Consider the following 15727-nt stretch of genomic DNA (forward strand, 5'->3'; position numbering starts at 1 on the left):
CTTCACACATCAGTATTTAAACCACCAAATATTGACATCTGACCTATCAGTAAGGTGAAAACCTTTGGTAAAGACTTGCTTTAAATAGAATTGCCCTAAACTAATTTGATAAAACTAAAATGTATAGGTATTTTCAGAACAGCATTCTGGGATTGAAGGTTTTCCCATATAGACTCCTTTACTGTTAGTAAACATTGTGACGTTTTTGTGGGCGGAGCTTATGTGAAGGCAGAAAGATCCTCCTTACTGCATTACTAATGCTAGGTAAGTTAGCACGTTTTGTTTGCTTGCTTTTTGACAATGATTTGAAACAAAATCAGATTCAATTTTAACATTGTTTTTGAAAAAGTTATCTTTAACGCAAGGAACCTGGCCGACCTGTACACTCAATGGATCCAGGGACGAACTGACAGGATTACCTCCAGTTAAGTGGCCTGACATCTACACCTACCAGACAGAGAAACCAAGTGTTTATAGTAAAGATAATCTGAGAGCGTATAGATCTATAGATGCCTGCGTGTGCTAACAGTGGCTAACGTTAGCAAATTCATTTACTTGACCACAAACCTGACACATAACATGAGCTTTCTCACTGTTCTCTCTCCCTTTATACTAATGCACTTGTGACAACTAAAGAAGAGATGACAAACAGTTTCCTTTATGTTTAGTTTCTGGCCGACAGTTAACTGCTAGTTGTATAACTAACAAAGTTAGCTAGCATACCCTATGCGTTCAAAAGTGAACGCTACGTGAAAAATAACCTTGTTTCTGATAGTGATGCACCGAAAAAGGCCGAAATAAAAGCCGAAATATCCAGCGCCTGCGCCTCTCCCTTCAGTGCTCGCGCTCACTCTAGCTGTCATCAAAGGACGATCATGTAAGTGCGCACCATAAAGGCTGAAACTAATAATATAGAACAGCTCAAAACCAGCGCACAGAAAATGACACGCAAGATCTGTGTGATGCGCGACCGACTTTATGTTTCTTTATTGTTGGAGATCATGCGCATTGTAAAGTCGAACTTTAAACGCAACAAACTCTTCATGTGAATGATTAGCAGAACGATCTAATGTAACTGATGATGTAGCTCAGGTGGACCGTCATCAGGCAGGTGCTGATATCACTGAAGCTCATTTTCATCCTGTTTACATGAACAGACCCACTGCTCCTCTGTGTTCTTTTCATTAAAATGATTGTGCACCATATATAAACTTCTTGCATTAGCAAGAGCTGCTGAGTTTGACTATAACTTGACTACTGTTATGCATATCATATAATAATTCCAGAATAATTCTAAAACTACAATGTTGAGATGATTGGTAATAAAAGTTATATTTGATTGTGTTACAATGAACAGGGAAAAATAATATATTTTGTATTGTTTTAAAACATGTTCTCCTTATTTTTAGTGTTTTTAGTGTGTGTAATTAATACAATTAAATAAAAACGATTTCAAAAAGTTTTTAAGTAATCTTCGGTTTTCGGCCAAGTGAATCCTAAATTTTTGGTTTTGGCCCACAATTTTCATTTCGGTGCATCCCTAGTTTCTGATTTGGGCATACGTGAGATATTTTTAGACACATACCCACATCATAATCCACACCAACAAAAGACAGTAGTTTTCTGTTCAGTCCGCTCGTTTTATTGTGTTTAACTACAGCTGTCGTCAGTGTTTTTGTTTGGCAATGGCAGCAGGTATGTGTTAAATTATCAAATTGGAGACTGTATTCTGTTGATTGTGGCACTAAACAACACAACAAGTTGATATTTTAAACTCCTTTTGTAGCCGAATCTGTGCTGGTTTGTATTGGCCGTCTCCAGTTTTCCCTTTGTTTTGCCTTCAGCTAATGCCATGACGTAAGTGTGACATTGGCCGTAAAGGGGTCTTTATGTACAACACTTTCACTGTTTATTGCATTGTCTAAATTGTCATTTTTTTCTACTAAACTAATTCAGCAATATCAGCTATTCTCAAACTTCTTCCAGGTTTAGCCACACCCCTCTTTTCAAAACCACACCCATTAACCACACATTTTTTCTTACTGGCTAAACACCTTTCTCAGCCAGGTAATTCCAATAAGCATGTCATACCATACAAAAGCACGAAACTCACATTTACAGTATCAATTTAAATTTAAAAACAACACATCTCATTTCAGCAAGTTCAGGGTAATCAATCCTTTAGTCTGTTTTTACATCACAGGAGGTATAGACCTACTTTGGGGTTGGCAAGTGTGTTGATGACATTCCCAAGGGCGAGAAGAGAGCGGTTGATGTTGGCCCCCTCTCGGAGACGCGCCCCCTTGGCGTTGGTCGCACTGGCCCTCTCTGAGCCAGCCAGGTCGATTAAACTCATTTTAGCCACACGAACGTTTGGATTAAGACTGGCTGTTTTATCCTGCTGCCTCAAGTAGATCTGAAGGAAAAAAAGGAACAAGAAAGTCAGACTGAATTGAATCAGACTGAATATTCACATTTTTGCTTTCTCATTGGTTTGAATGGTGCATTTCACTTTAAAACAACCAGGGGCCCGTTTCAGAAATGAGGTTTAGTGAAAACCCCGAGTATATCAACCCTGAAATGAGGGAAATTTTCCGTTTCAGAATGTGAGGTATGTCAAACCAGAGAAAGTGGGGTAACACAAGCCCGTTTCTAAAAGGGAGGTCACTTAAACGCAGAGTCAGTAACCATAGTAACTAACTCTGTGAACCTAACCTGGTCGGGAGCAGGTTTTCTTTGGTAAACACAGAGCTTCTTTACATCTCCTCCCCCTTTTAAAGCACAAGTAGTGTACCTCATTCACTCTTTCATTTAATACGGTCATTCATGGCACGCATTTTGATCACACAGAGACCATCTCAGTGACTAAAATGTCATAATGTGCTTTTGTAGAGGATCCTGTATGTGAAGAGGCTGCATTAATTCATAGGGATGTTCTTTGATTTCAGGACCGAGTGGAATTGTGTCATTTCCCTGTGCATTTTTATTAAAACTGTACCATTTTTTTTACAGTGAATTAGATATATCAAAATATATCTCATGCATCCTTACGTCAATAACACCAGCCATCGTGGCTGTGTATTACATCAGAGCACAAATGGTAGTTTTCTATGGAGGATGAGAAATGACTTAATAAAGTGTGTAAATAAAGTGCATGAATAAAGCAATGAATAAATACAGGCAAATGCAGAAATGAAGTGATAAAGGTAATAAACAATTAATTTAGACGTGCAGCCATTCCTACCCAAAACTGCTCCGAGCAGGGTTCGAACCGATGATCAGACTGACTTTGACTCGAGAGTCTGACACACTAACAAGTGTCCTATACACCATGACGTATTACACGCCTCACTAGAGTACTCATGAGGAGCTAGAACATAAGATTTTTTGTTATTTCTGATTTAATTCTGTTGTTTCATTTATTTATTCATTCATTTACTGATTAATTTGTTTGTTTATTAGTACATTTATCTTTTTTCCATTTAAACTTAAGTCATTAAGCACATTAGCAAATCCACTGTATGCAGAGTGGAAAAGTGTTCCTCGCTCTTAAGTGCTTTCTGCCGCCATGTTGATTTTTTTGGTGCCGTTGCAGCTCTATTGATCACTGCTTGTCATAGTTGTGGTGCAAGCGCTTAACTCAAGGTAAGTCTACCCAGAGTTGATAGAACGAACTCAAATCAGCTGTTCTGAAATCAAAAACTCAAAGTTTCACATCTCTGTGTAAATAAACTCAAGAGTTCACATTTTAACTCTGTGTTGATTGAACCTCCTTATTGAAACGGGCCCCAGATCAACTAAAAGATGGCTGAGATGCCATAGATATCAGAAAGGATCAAAGCTGTGTTGGTATTAAATGTATTATAGAGTGTTGCAATAATACAATATGAGAAGCTAAAGAGCTTGATTTACTGAACAACAACAGACAAAATGATCATATAACCTTCCCAAAATAAATGTAAATACATAAAACACACCATCTCAATTTTATTCAACTGCAATCACTTATGACCGCTCAGCAAGCTCGATAATTTTTTTGTAATAGGCTTTAGGTAAATTAGTTGTTCAGGCCCCGTGTGGAGCGACTGCTTTAGTGAGGCCTTACTGCATCAAAACACTTACACAGAACCAGATGTGATATTCAAAGAACACAGAATCAAAATGGCGAGAAACCTTTTACCTGGAATACGGCATGGGAGCGTGAAGACGTGGCATTCATGTCAGTGGGGTGCTGCGTCCTATTCTTGTTGCCATAATCAAGAGCTTCAAGGATGTGCTCTGCAGATTTGGGCTGTTAAGTAATGAGATGACAGACAAACACATGCATCAGACAGAGCGAATCAATCACGCAAGCTGAAATAACACATGTAACGCCACCTTACCTGGTGCAGGGTGAGTCCTTGAACCACAACTCCATTGGAACCATCCTCTCTCACTGCTAACGGGCCGGAGTTAGTTAACAAATCCCGAATCTGCTCATTATAAACCTGTTCGAGCGAAAATGCGGAAACCCAGCTGCTCAGAGCACGAAAGACCTGACTTCTCATACTGCTTCATGTGTAATAACGCAGAGCTAATTCAAGCTACACACCAAACTCTTAATGTAATCATACTGGTTAGAAACGGACTGAAGGAAATTCAGTCAATTACTTTGTGAATAAATGCACAATGCTGTTTCAAATCTGTGGAAAACCTCACCTCAAGATAAGAAAAGGCTATATCGAAAACTTTGTCTTCCTTGATCAGGTCCATACGTGCAAACAGTTCCTTCATGGTGAGAAACATCACTCCTGGGGTATCACACGTGCCCAACATTGTATGCGTTTTTCCCGCTCCTGTAGCTCCATAGGCAAACACTGGCCAAGCACAAGAGAGAAATTCAAGGCGTAAGTTCGAGCAGCTCTTCTCCTGTCATGACAACAATAATCTCAGACTTAAAAACAGTCTGAACTCTTGAGAAGTATCAAATAAATTGCATTCCTCTCCATGTTTTCAGTTTGGAGCCATAGCTTAAATGCTTGAAGAAGCTGCAAACATAGAATAGAGCTACTTGAACCAACAGCACTTCAACCGGGCAAATCACAAAGCCCTTTAAATTGCCCAGAAAGAGAACATCTATAAATGACAGTATTTATGCTTGTCTATGTCCAAAAAACACAACATCAAAGACCAGAATTAGCTGAGTTTTAGCAAGTCCATATCCTAACCACATACAGGTGCTGGTCATATAATTAGAATATCATCAAAAAGTTGATTTATTTCACTAATTCCATTCAAAAAGTGAAACTTGTATATTATATTCATTCATTACACACAGACTGATATATTTCAAATGTTTATTTCTTTTAATTGGTGATTATAACTGACAACTAATGAAAATCCCAAATTCACTATCTCAGAAAATTAGAATATTACTTATAAATTATTATATATCTTGGCCAACTGAAAAGTATGAACATGAAAAGTATGAGCATGTACAGCACTCAATACTTAGTTGGGGCTCCTTTTGCCTGAATTACTGCAGCAATGTGGCGTGGCATGGAGTCGATCAGTCTGTGGCACTGCTCAGTTGTTATGAGAGCCCAGGTTGCTCTGATAGTGGCCTTCAGCTCTTCTGCATTGTTGGGTCTGGCATATCGCATCTTCCTCTTCACAATACCCCATCGATTTTCTATGGGGTTAAGGTCAGGTAAGTTTGCTGGCCAATTAAGAACAGGGATACCATGGTCGTTAAACCAGGTACTGGTAGCTTTGGCACTGTGTGCAGGTGCCAAGTCCTGTTGGAAAATGAAATCTGCATCTCCATAAAGTTGGTCAGCAGCAGGAAGCATGAAGTGCTCTAAAACTTCCTGGTATACGGCTGCGTTGACCTTGGACCTCAGAAAACACAGTGGACCAACACCAGCAGATGACATGGCACCCCAAACCAGGGCTCTAGAGTGCGACCAATTTGGTCGCACATGCGACCTAATTTCTCAATGGTGCGACTAAAAAAAATCTGAGGTCGCACCGGTGCGACCAGCAGTTCGAGGGAAAAAAAGTCTCTGCGAAAGTCTCCCTGTGGTTCAACAGCAGACACATTAGGCCCATATCGTGGTCTAAACCAATCAGAGATAGTGAAGGGTGGACCCCCCTCTGATTGGCCGTGGTCCAGATATTCCTGTACATGTGTGTACGTGTGAAAATGCTGTGCTGCAGTCGGACAGAGAGGTGAGTAGCCTAGGCCCGTCAGATAAACAGAGTGGATGTAGCCGCGGATGATGAGAGAAGATGAAAAGAACGATTGACAACTTTTTCGTTAAGAATGTTAAGTTAAGGCCTGATCCGTCCGAAAATCATAACCAATGCTCTGACACGCTAGACTGCGACTAAATGGTCTCATTTTGCGACAAATTTTCCTGCCAGTGCGACAAGTTTTTCTTAATGGTCGCACAGGTGCGACTGTCAAACTGATCAATATATAATTTTTGCGTATTATAAATTTAATGCGCAGAATGCTGCGCATTCAGTCACTCATTTTCGTCTCCCCTCCTTCAACCATTCACTTATCTATCAGTGCCCCGCCCCCAAAGACGTAATTCGCGGGTTACGGGTAAGAGGCGAAGGACCGAAAGAGCAGACGAGTGAAGCGCTCAATCTTGCAACTTAAATAAATATGCAGAATACAAGAATTTCCCCTGCTAAGGTACAAAACAGCAAAGATAACGAAATGTGTTGCAAGTATTGTATGCATGTGAAGCTAATGCAGGAAACACGTGTTTAAACTTTAAGCACTGAACTATTGTATAAAGATCTCTAACAATACTGCAAAGCATACAAAACGTTATACATCACGCTAAATACTATTTATTTGTGAGTCGCTATTGATAGAAGCCAAACGTGTATCAATGCAGCTTTCATGAAGAATAATCACTAAAAGCCTTCAGGTCTTGCGGGTTGTTTGAGATATGCCGCTGCGCAGAGAGTCGAGCCAGTCGTTAAATTTGACAGCAAATTTTGATTTAGTTTTAGTCATAGTCTTTTGACGAAAATGCAATTTAGTTTTAGTCACATTTTAGTCAACCCCATCATTTTAGTTTTAGTCGACGAAATATGAAAAACATTTTAGTCGAATAAATATACATTATATTTAGTCTACTAAAATCTAAATGGTTTAAATCATTTACTTGGTGTAATAAAATGTTCCATACAAAGATTCAACTGTTTTGACATAATTTACTTCACCTGTAAATTAAACCAGGTCATTACCTTTATTTTTCAGAAAATTCCAGTAACTAGATATGCATTGTTGGAACGCAGAGTATTAGACCATGAACGACATGTCCAGTTCAGTTCAATCCCATTTGACTCAAATGACTCGTTAAGTAGGCGTGTTCATTCAGTTCATTCAACCAATGAAACGCTCTGACACGGCTCACACTCAAAGGCTATTGGCTCATGGCATGCCTCTTTGAAGAAAGAGCTGCACTGTCTTTGCTTGATACAGCAATGAATGAGAATAGCTTTCAAAAAGACATATTATATAAATTGTATTACATTTCTTTAGTCATGCAAACATGTTACATATTTGGTTGGAATGTACAGTTTGACTCACTTCATCACTTCTATAATCAGTAGAGGACAGCGCTGGTTTCTTTTGGCTACTCAGCGCGTTTACCGCATCTCGTGTGAAAGGAAAATAGACGCTTTGTAAACCGCGTGGAGACACAGAATACATGTTGTGCTTCCCCTTCTCCCAGAGACTTCTCTCTGCCGTTTATATGAGATAAGCAGCACATGCGCGCAAACTGATGTCCGCCAGGTGGGACAAGAATATTTTCGTCTCGTTTTTATTAGTTGACGAAAATGTCAGTATATTTTTATTACAGTTTTCGTTATCAATGCATTCATTTTTATTTAGTTATCGTCTCGTTTTCGTCAGTGAAAACATGTCGTTAACGAATACTTTTCGTCATAGTTTTCGTTAACGAAATTAACACTTGTCAGAGCACAAAATACATAAACGGAGTTCTCTTTCACGCCTTCTTACTCTGAAACGGACATATTAACACAAAATAACCTAAAAATTCCCATATTAACAAGAAACCTTGTAAAGGTATTCAGTTTGTTTCGTGACCAAACAGTTTGGAAACAAAACACTGTTCCAGTATATTGCGCGAGCTCTTAAAGGGGCAGCAGCATAATAAAGATCTCTGTTTATAATGTTCATCAAACAACAACGGACGGGCCCAAAAACACTCACTGATATTAAAGGAATTGTGTTCTCTTATAGGAGTCGTTCACAACAAATAAAGGAAGAAAGTAGCTTTAAGAAAGATGTGCTTTAAATATGGTAAAGTGTTGAAAGAGAGTTTACATATACAATAAAAATAATTCAATCATAAACAATGATTTGTATTAATTTCTAATTGATTTATTAATGTATTAAACACATTTTAATGAAGTTTTAGTGATTCTTTTTTCTTACCTCACCCCACGACTCTGGTGCTATCAAATTAAGGGCTGGTGCCACCAACTGAATAACTTGGTAGCACCAGTGCCACCTCTCTCAAGTGTTAGTCTAGAGCCCTGCTTTCTTGTAGAATTGTGCTTCAAATAAAGAACTTTATGTTGACCAGATTGTTAGTTAATCATTTACAAGTCAATATTGCCTATATGGACAGCGATTTATAAAAAAAAGTGAACTTGTAAAACTGCGGTGTTAAATGCGATCGGTCGAAAATTTGGGTGCACCTAACTTTTGTGCTGGTGCACCTAAGAAAAAAAGTTAGGCGCACCAGTGCAAAAAGTTAGTCTAGAGCCCTGCCCAAACCATCACTGACTGTGGAAACTTTACACTGGACCTCAAGCAACGTGGATTCTGTGCCTCTCCTCTCTTCCTCCAGACTCTGGGACCCTGATTTCCAAAGGAAATGCAAAATTTACTTTCATCAGAGAACATAACTTTGGACCACTCAGCAGCAGTCCAGTCCTTTTTGTCTTTAGCCCAGGCGAGACGCTTCTGATGCTTCCTGCTGCTGACCAACTTTATGGAGATGCAGATTTCATTTTCCAACAGGACTTGGCACCTGCACACAGTGCCAAAGCTACCAGTACCTGGTTTAAGGACCATGGTATCCCTGTTCTTAATTGGCCAGCAAACTCGCCTGACCTTAACCCCATAGAAAATCTATGGGGTATTGTGAAGAGGAAGATGCGATATGCCAGACCCAACAATGCAGAAGAGCTGAAGGCCACTATCAGAGCAACCTGGGCTCTCATAACACCTGAGCAGTGCCACAGACTGATCGACTCCATGCCACGCCGCATTGCTGCAGTAATTCAGGCAAAAGGAGCCCCAACTAAGTATTGAGTGCTGTACATGTTCATACTCTTCATGTTCATACTTTTCAGTTGGCCAAGATTTCTAAAAATCCTTTCTTTGTATTGGTCTTAAGTAATATTCTAATTTTCTGAGATACTGAATTTGGGATTTTCATTAGTTGTCAGTTATAATCATCAAATTAAAAGAAATAAACATTTGAAATATATCAGTCTGTGTGTAATGAATGAATATAATATACAAGTTTCACTTTTTGAATGGAATTAGTGAAATAAATCAACTTTTTGATGATATTCTAATTATATGACCAGCACCTGTCCATAGCATAGTAAACATAAGTGAACTTACGCATTATTTGAATAATGAAAATGCCAAGTTTTAAGTATTAATAAGAACAAAATGTGTGAATCTAATTGTTGTACACACAGGGTGCACTGTTTTTTAATTCTTCATTTTAAAAATGTTAGACTTTGCTTTTCATCATGAAATATTTGAATTGTTATACAATATCATCAATATAAACCCAAAAGTTACATCATAATCAATTGCTATTAGTTAGTCAAATGATTTAAATGTCACAAAATGATTGAATAAGGAGAAAAGCATTGCCTCACCAGTGCAGTTGTAGCCGTTTAGGACACCATCCACTATTGATTTGGTGGTGTTCTCAAAAACCTCCATCTGTGAAGAGTCTTCTCTAAAGACGCTGTCAAACACAAACTTGAGGTCTTTATTGGTTCTCTTCCGCACATCCCTGTTGCCTACCCTCTGCCCCCGGAAAAATGTCACTTGCTCCTCTTTGGGATCAAAGATAAGCATGTGGTTGTCAACAACATGGACTGAGTTTCTGTAATTGCCACTCTTTTCCTTGTCATTCAAAGGACGGACCCGGACCACCACTTTCACGTGGCTGCACACCTCCACGTCTGGCATTGTCCCGTTTTATTTTGCAACCTTATGTTTGTTTACCTGGAGAACATAAGAGAAAATAAACAACAGTGATGTCAATCAACAATGATCTCAGACTACAATTACATTTATGCATTTTATCCAAAGCGACTTACATTACATTACATTTGTTTCTGAGTATGAAGGCTTGGTGAAAATGCTGCAAACATAGAAGAGAGCTACTTGACTAATACAAATGAAATAGAAAAATATGCATAGGTTTAAGTGTAATAAAAACAATGAGTGTTTTATAACAAAAACAAAATAAGCGACTTCTAATTATGACAAATAGTTTGTTTATTTTACAGTCCCTACACAGCACCTTTGTTGTGGCTGCTGTATTGAATTTAATAGTATCTTTAATGCATACAGTCCATACTGACAAAACGAATAAAGGATTCGTTTATTTGACTTATTAGCATTGTCTGATAAGCACTAGTTCATGGAGGGTTCATCAAATGGTCATACAATAGTCAACACACTTTACTATAGATTGTACATATAATGCTTTCATTGCAAGACACGACCAAAACCTGCATGCTAAACCGGTGATAATTTGTTTTTGTTGCATTTTAGCACAATGTATATTCAAAGCACTCTACAATATAAACAATCCCCTCAACTTGTAAGGCTCCGCTGATATATGTTCATTACTTTAAAAGTTTAACCAGTGTTAGTAATTTAGCATTTGGCAGCGTTAAGCTAAGAGCATAAGCTAACTGCCCATCTCTTTTACTTCAATCAAAAAAGCTTAGGTTAACGCTTTAAAATACGTATCGTTCACATACCATTTGATACAACATGCATCCACGACGAATGATTTAACAACCGTACTGAGGTCAAATTGATTTCCAAACCCTGTGTTGGACCTGATATTAAGCAAAACCAAAACTCAAAGCGCGTAGATTTCAAACACAAGCTGCTGTTGCGTCCCCGCAGCTGATTGGACGAGCGCGTGTGTACGTCCAGTGACGTAAGACGTGATGTTGAATAACGATGGTAGAGTTTAATTCACGGTGGAAAGCATGACATTCGTGCATATTTTAAGCATATAATTTCTCAATCAAATATCTTTATATCTAGTGAAAGTGGTTGTTATTAGCGTTCGTTATATGGAAGTGACCGACCATGTCAGAAAATAATTGAAATTCCGCATTAATCAAAGTCTACATATGTAAATTATTGTTATATAAAATTAACTAATTTGCCAGTTGGTGTTTCTAACAGAAACAGCGTTTGACACTTGCTGTGTGATAGGAGGAACTCAAAATGGTCAGTTGGTATTTCTTCCGGGGGGTTCTCACTGCTGCACTCGTGATTTGCTTTTACTGCTACGTTAATATAAAGCCGTCGCATCATTTAATGGTGGAACAGATGCCTGGTTTATTATGAGAATGGTAATTACTCATTCACTCGTAACCTGCTACATTGTTTAATCTCTCTGCATTGTAAGTTATCGTGGTGTATGTTTCCGAACCGGCGTCTTCTCATTGGGCATCTATTCTACATTGAATCGGTATGTGTAGTGTACTGACCATGGTACCCATGCTTTTAAATACATCACGTGGTAATAGGCATGAGAGCAAATACATGCACATTGTATGAATCTTGTTTTCTCCTGTTTTTTTTTTACTGTTTTAAACAACACCTTTCTCACAGCCCTGAACCAATCAACTAACGGCATGTTAAAGTTCTGCACTGTCTTGCATTATTTTGGAATGACATTTCTACTTGACTTGAAGTGACGTAAACGCCATAACATGACACAAAACGATAAAAAGCAAAACATTTTTATTGTAATTATTTTTATTATTTTTGTACGGACGTACTAACTTTAATAAATTGTGTACAATATCTCAGGTTTCAAATAAACCTTTTTCAAAAACAGATGCCACATCTAAAAAATGTTATCTCTTGGGTTTTAAAGCTTGTTTACATATTGTTTACATACATGTTTGTAAAGCTTTCAAAAATCCGAATGCCTCTATTTTGTAGTGGTTTCATGTTGGCATCCTGTAGACTGATTTTGGGGCGATGGAAAGCTGCTGATCCTGACTCAAGCTCCAGAATGCTCAGAAAAGGTTGGAGGAAGTTGTGGCAGTCTTGGAGACCCTATACTGGCGCAGTGCCTCAAAGCCTTGATTCTGAACTCAGAATACCAACTCAAAGTGAGAAAGTCCTTCACACACCGGTTATGCTCAAAGAGGTGCTGCATTGTTTGGACACCCAACCAGGGCAGGTAAGTCATTCATCAAGCTTTCAATGTGTTATATATTACAGTGATCATTAAATGTCTTCAACTGCATTTTGTAGATTGACATTCACATTGTTTGCATCAGACAGTCTGACTTGTTACATCTAAGTTGTTGGTTTAACATGTGTGACCTATTGCTGATGATTTTAATTGATATGAATTGATGTTCTATGCACAAAAACCTTACTTTACCTGGTTTCTGGTTGTAAATCTTATCTATACCACATTTATATGAAAACGTATGGAAAAATAAATTATAAAATCATAATTAACAGTACTAAGTTTTATAAGTTCCTTCATCTACATTACAGTTTTCTTATATTATATCATTTCGACTAAATCCAAATAGCTATTTGAGCATTAGGCCTGACATTCTGGTTTGTGATGACCTCTTTTGATGACTCCTTTTGATGAATACCTTCAGTGTTTCCCCTAGGTTTATGGCTTTAGGGGGGATGTGGTCTCTATTTTTTTGCGGCGGAGGTCCGGACAATGCTTTTTTTAATAAATAATATTTAATCAATCAATCTAATGTTTTATCAGGCCAATTTTATATTCTGTTAGCCACAGTAAGGCCTGGTAACTGATAAAATGTGTTGTAGGCTATGGTGCTGAAGTGAAGTCCTAGTAGTCTATGTGAATATTTAAAAAACTATTGACAACAAATGTAACAACTGAAATGAATTTATCATGAGAAGTACTTACAAAATTACTAACAAGTAGCCTTTCCATGCTATTCGTACTACTGATTCTAAATAATCTTTCTGATTAAAACATGATCCATTATGAAATGCTCTTAACATGCTGATTTTTAATCCTTTTAATATCATTAATGCTAAATGTAGATACAAGACGTTAATGGTTTATAATCTGTCACAAACAGTAAACTGACTGACAGCTAAAAACATTTTTGTTTACTTAAGCGTTACAGTAAAAGTGTCCATTTATTTACTTGGCCTTGGTGTCTGCAAGTCTTTATATGCGACGCGTCTTTGGCGGGAGAAGCAGCGCTCGCGGAGGGGAAAGGGTTCAAATGAAGCGCGTTTGGCGCTAAATAAAGATATTCGAAGATATAGCGGCAAAATAATCAACTTAACTTTCCCTGAGTGCGCGTGATGTGTGCAGCTCTTTTATGTAGACGTGCTGCTCTATTTAGACAGAAATAGTCTAGTGTTTTTAATGGTTTGTTATGTCTCGCGGCCCGGGTGGAACGAAGGATAAGCTGGGTGAAAACCTATCATCCGGTGGTAACTGGACTGTTGCTTGTCAGGGGCAGGGAATGCGTTTTTTCTGTACTTAGACTCGGAGCAGGAGAGCGAATGTTGCCATTTTCACCACCCTGGGAGCGTTTAATCGTTTAAAAATGCCAATATTTTTATCTAAATTTCAGGTGGTTGACGCTACATATTTTCCCACACGCGCTCTGTCCGCTGGTGGGAGTGTGCTTACCTGTTTATTGTGAAATACATCACATTACAAAAGTAGGTTGCTAACAGGAATTCTTGTTGAGTTTAACTTATGTTTAAGTTTAAGTATATCTATTACTCCTGTTTGAGTTTAAGTATATCTATTACTCCAGTTGTCATATGTTAGCTTGTACAAAATTATTGTATTGAATGACTATGAGAGTATCTCGAAAGAAACAAATCACACGATTTGTGGCACGTTTCAATGGAAAGAATTAACGCAGACCATAACGTGTATCTTTTAGAACTCCTACACAGGGTGCAACATTGAACTTCTGTGTTTGTGTATTTGTGTGTGTATGTGGGAAAACCTGGAGGCGGAATGTTGACTTGTCATTGCCGCTGTTAACCACATGCCGTCTTGACAAGAAAAAAGTTGCTCATCACCAAAACTTTTAGGACTCCCGATTTGTTAACTGTCCCCTCTTGGGAAGGGTAGGGAAGTTAGCAGTGTGCTCACAAACCTTGGCGTACTTGAAGGTTCTAACAGGCCAGATGGGCGTGAGTCAAAGGGCCTTCTGCTCAAGTGGGCAGCTTGAGATGGCATCGCTGGGTCCTACAGCTCAAAGCTTTGCTCATGCAGGTGGGGGCTCCGGGTCAGTGACTGAGTCAGTGATGGCACCACTGTTGGCAGAATGTGGGGCACCACAGTACCGCACAACTCCTGACTAAGGTTTGCACCTCTTAACTTCACTATCTGCCCATGGGCCAACTGGTTCGGCGAGAGCGTGCCAGAGGCCGGTGTTTAAGCGGATAATCGAATATGAAATAATGACACAGCCTGCGCTTCAGTAGGGTATGTATGTCACAGATGTGTGCTGCTTAGTTTGTTGGCAAAGAGCTTTAGACGTTAATTTGCAGTAATTTGTAGGGAACAGGTGAGGGCATTTGAATAGCATTCATTAAGTTGTATGCAACGTTATGTTTGTAAATACCAAAGCAGTGCTCAAATTGAATCAAGTCTTATGGGGGTCTCGCAATATACAATTTACACAAATGGGCTTACATAAAAGAATAGGCTTCTTTTACTGTATTTTGGATCAGATCAATGCAGGCTTGGTGAACAGAAATGACTTTTGAACAGTAGTGTACGTCCAACAGAATAATTCTATCATTATTTACCAATGTAGTATGTACTATTTTCCCTAAAAACAACTGGATGATTGACACTGTGATAATAATGTTTGTTCCAAAAGACTTGTTTAAATGCAAGAAACTAATTTATTAGATATTGAAAACTATATATTGTGACAAGACCGGCTGTCAGTCTGTGTGTTATTGTTGTGGGGATTTTTCAACGATTTCAGTACAGTTAACATAGTTACGTCCAGTAGGTGGCGGCAAGGGACTGTTATGAGCGAGTCGTCAGTCAGCAGACTATTCAACCATTTCAGTCCAAAAGTCTGCTTTATTCAGGAAGTAACTATGGCTATCAATATGTCAATCATAGCTATTTCAAGAGTGAATCCCGCATGCCGATGTAATTCCCGAAACTTTGCAGCGTGTATGTGGCCGTTGGTCTTAGCAGCATGAAAAACAAGTTTTATACAATTCTGAATGGATTGTATATAGCACAGAAACCGCACAACGAGCACTCCCTTATAATTACTAAAAAGCTGTCACTCATCTTCATCAAGATCTCTAGCACCCCAGAACCTGGCCTAATAATACACTGAACAAAATTATAAACGCAACACTTTTGTTTTTGCCCCCATTTTTCATGGGCTGAACTCAAAA

The 15727-nt window shown here is 38.6% G+C and overlaps 2 protein-coding genes across 4 annotated transcripts in view; one reads left to right on the plus strand and one right to left on the minus strand.

Moving 5' to 3' along the window:
- The window catches only part of kif18a (kinesin family member 18A), a 32455-nt gene extending 21273 nt beyond the window's left edge, over positions 1-11182 (minus strand). For both annotated transcript variants that reach the window (XM_057335354.1, XM_057334630.1), the window contains exons 1-6: positions 11059-11182; positions 9937-10291; positions 4699-4856; positions 4383-4487; positions 4181-4291; positions 2219-2416 (exon numbers count right to left, since the gene is read on the minus strand). In XM_057335354.1, coding sequence (XP_057191337.1) covers positions 2219-2416; positions 4181-4291; positions 4383-4487; positions 4699-4856; positions 9937-10255 — 891 coding nt within the window. In that variant the 5' untranslated portion in view covers positions 10256-10291; positions 11059-11182. The remainder of the gene's footprint in view (positions 1-2218; positions 2417-4180; positions 4292-4382; positions 4488-4698; positions 4857-9936; positions 10292-11058) is intronic.
- Positions 11183-11559: 377 nt separating this feature from the next.
- mettl15 (methyltransferase 15, mitochondrial 12S rRNA N4-cytidine) overlaps positions 11560-15727 on the plus strand; it is an 83089-nt gene continuing 78921 nt past the window's right edge. Inside the window, exons 1-2 of one of the 2 annotated variants that reach the window (XM_057331466.1) lie at positions 11560-11667; positions 12266-12509. In XM_057331466.1, the coding sequence (XP_057187449.1) occupies positions 12273-12509 (237 nt within the window). In that variant the 5' untranslated portion in view covers positions 11560-11667; positions 12266-12272. Of the gene's footprint in view, positions 11787-12265; positions 12510-15727 lie in introns of both variants that reach the window. The other variant, XM_057331456.1, reaches the window with a different exon arrangement.

The sequence above is a fragment of the Triplophysa rosa genome, linkage group LG1 (genome assembly GCF_024868665.1).
Source record: "Triplophysa rosa linkage group LG1, Trosa_1v2, whole genome shotgun sequence".
Taxonomy (NCBI): domain Eukaryota; kingdom Metazoa; phylum Chordata; class Actinopteri; order Cypriniformes; family Nemacheilidae; genus Triplophysa; species Triplophysa rosa.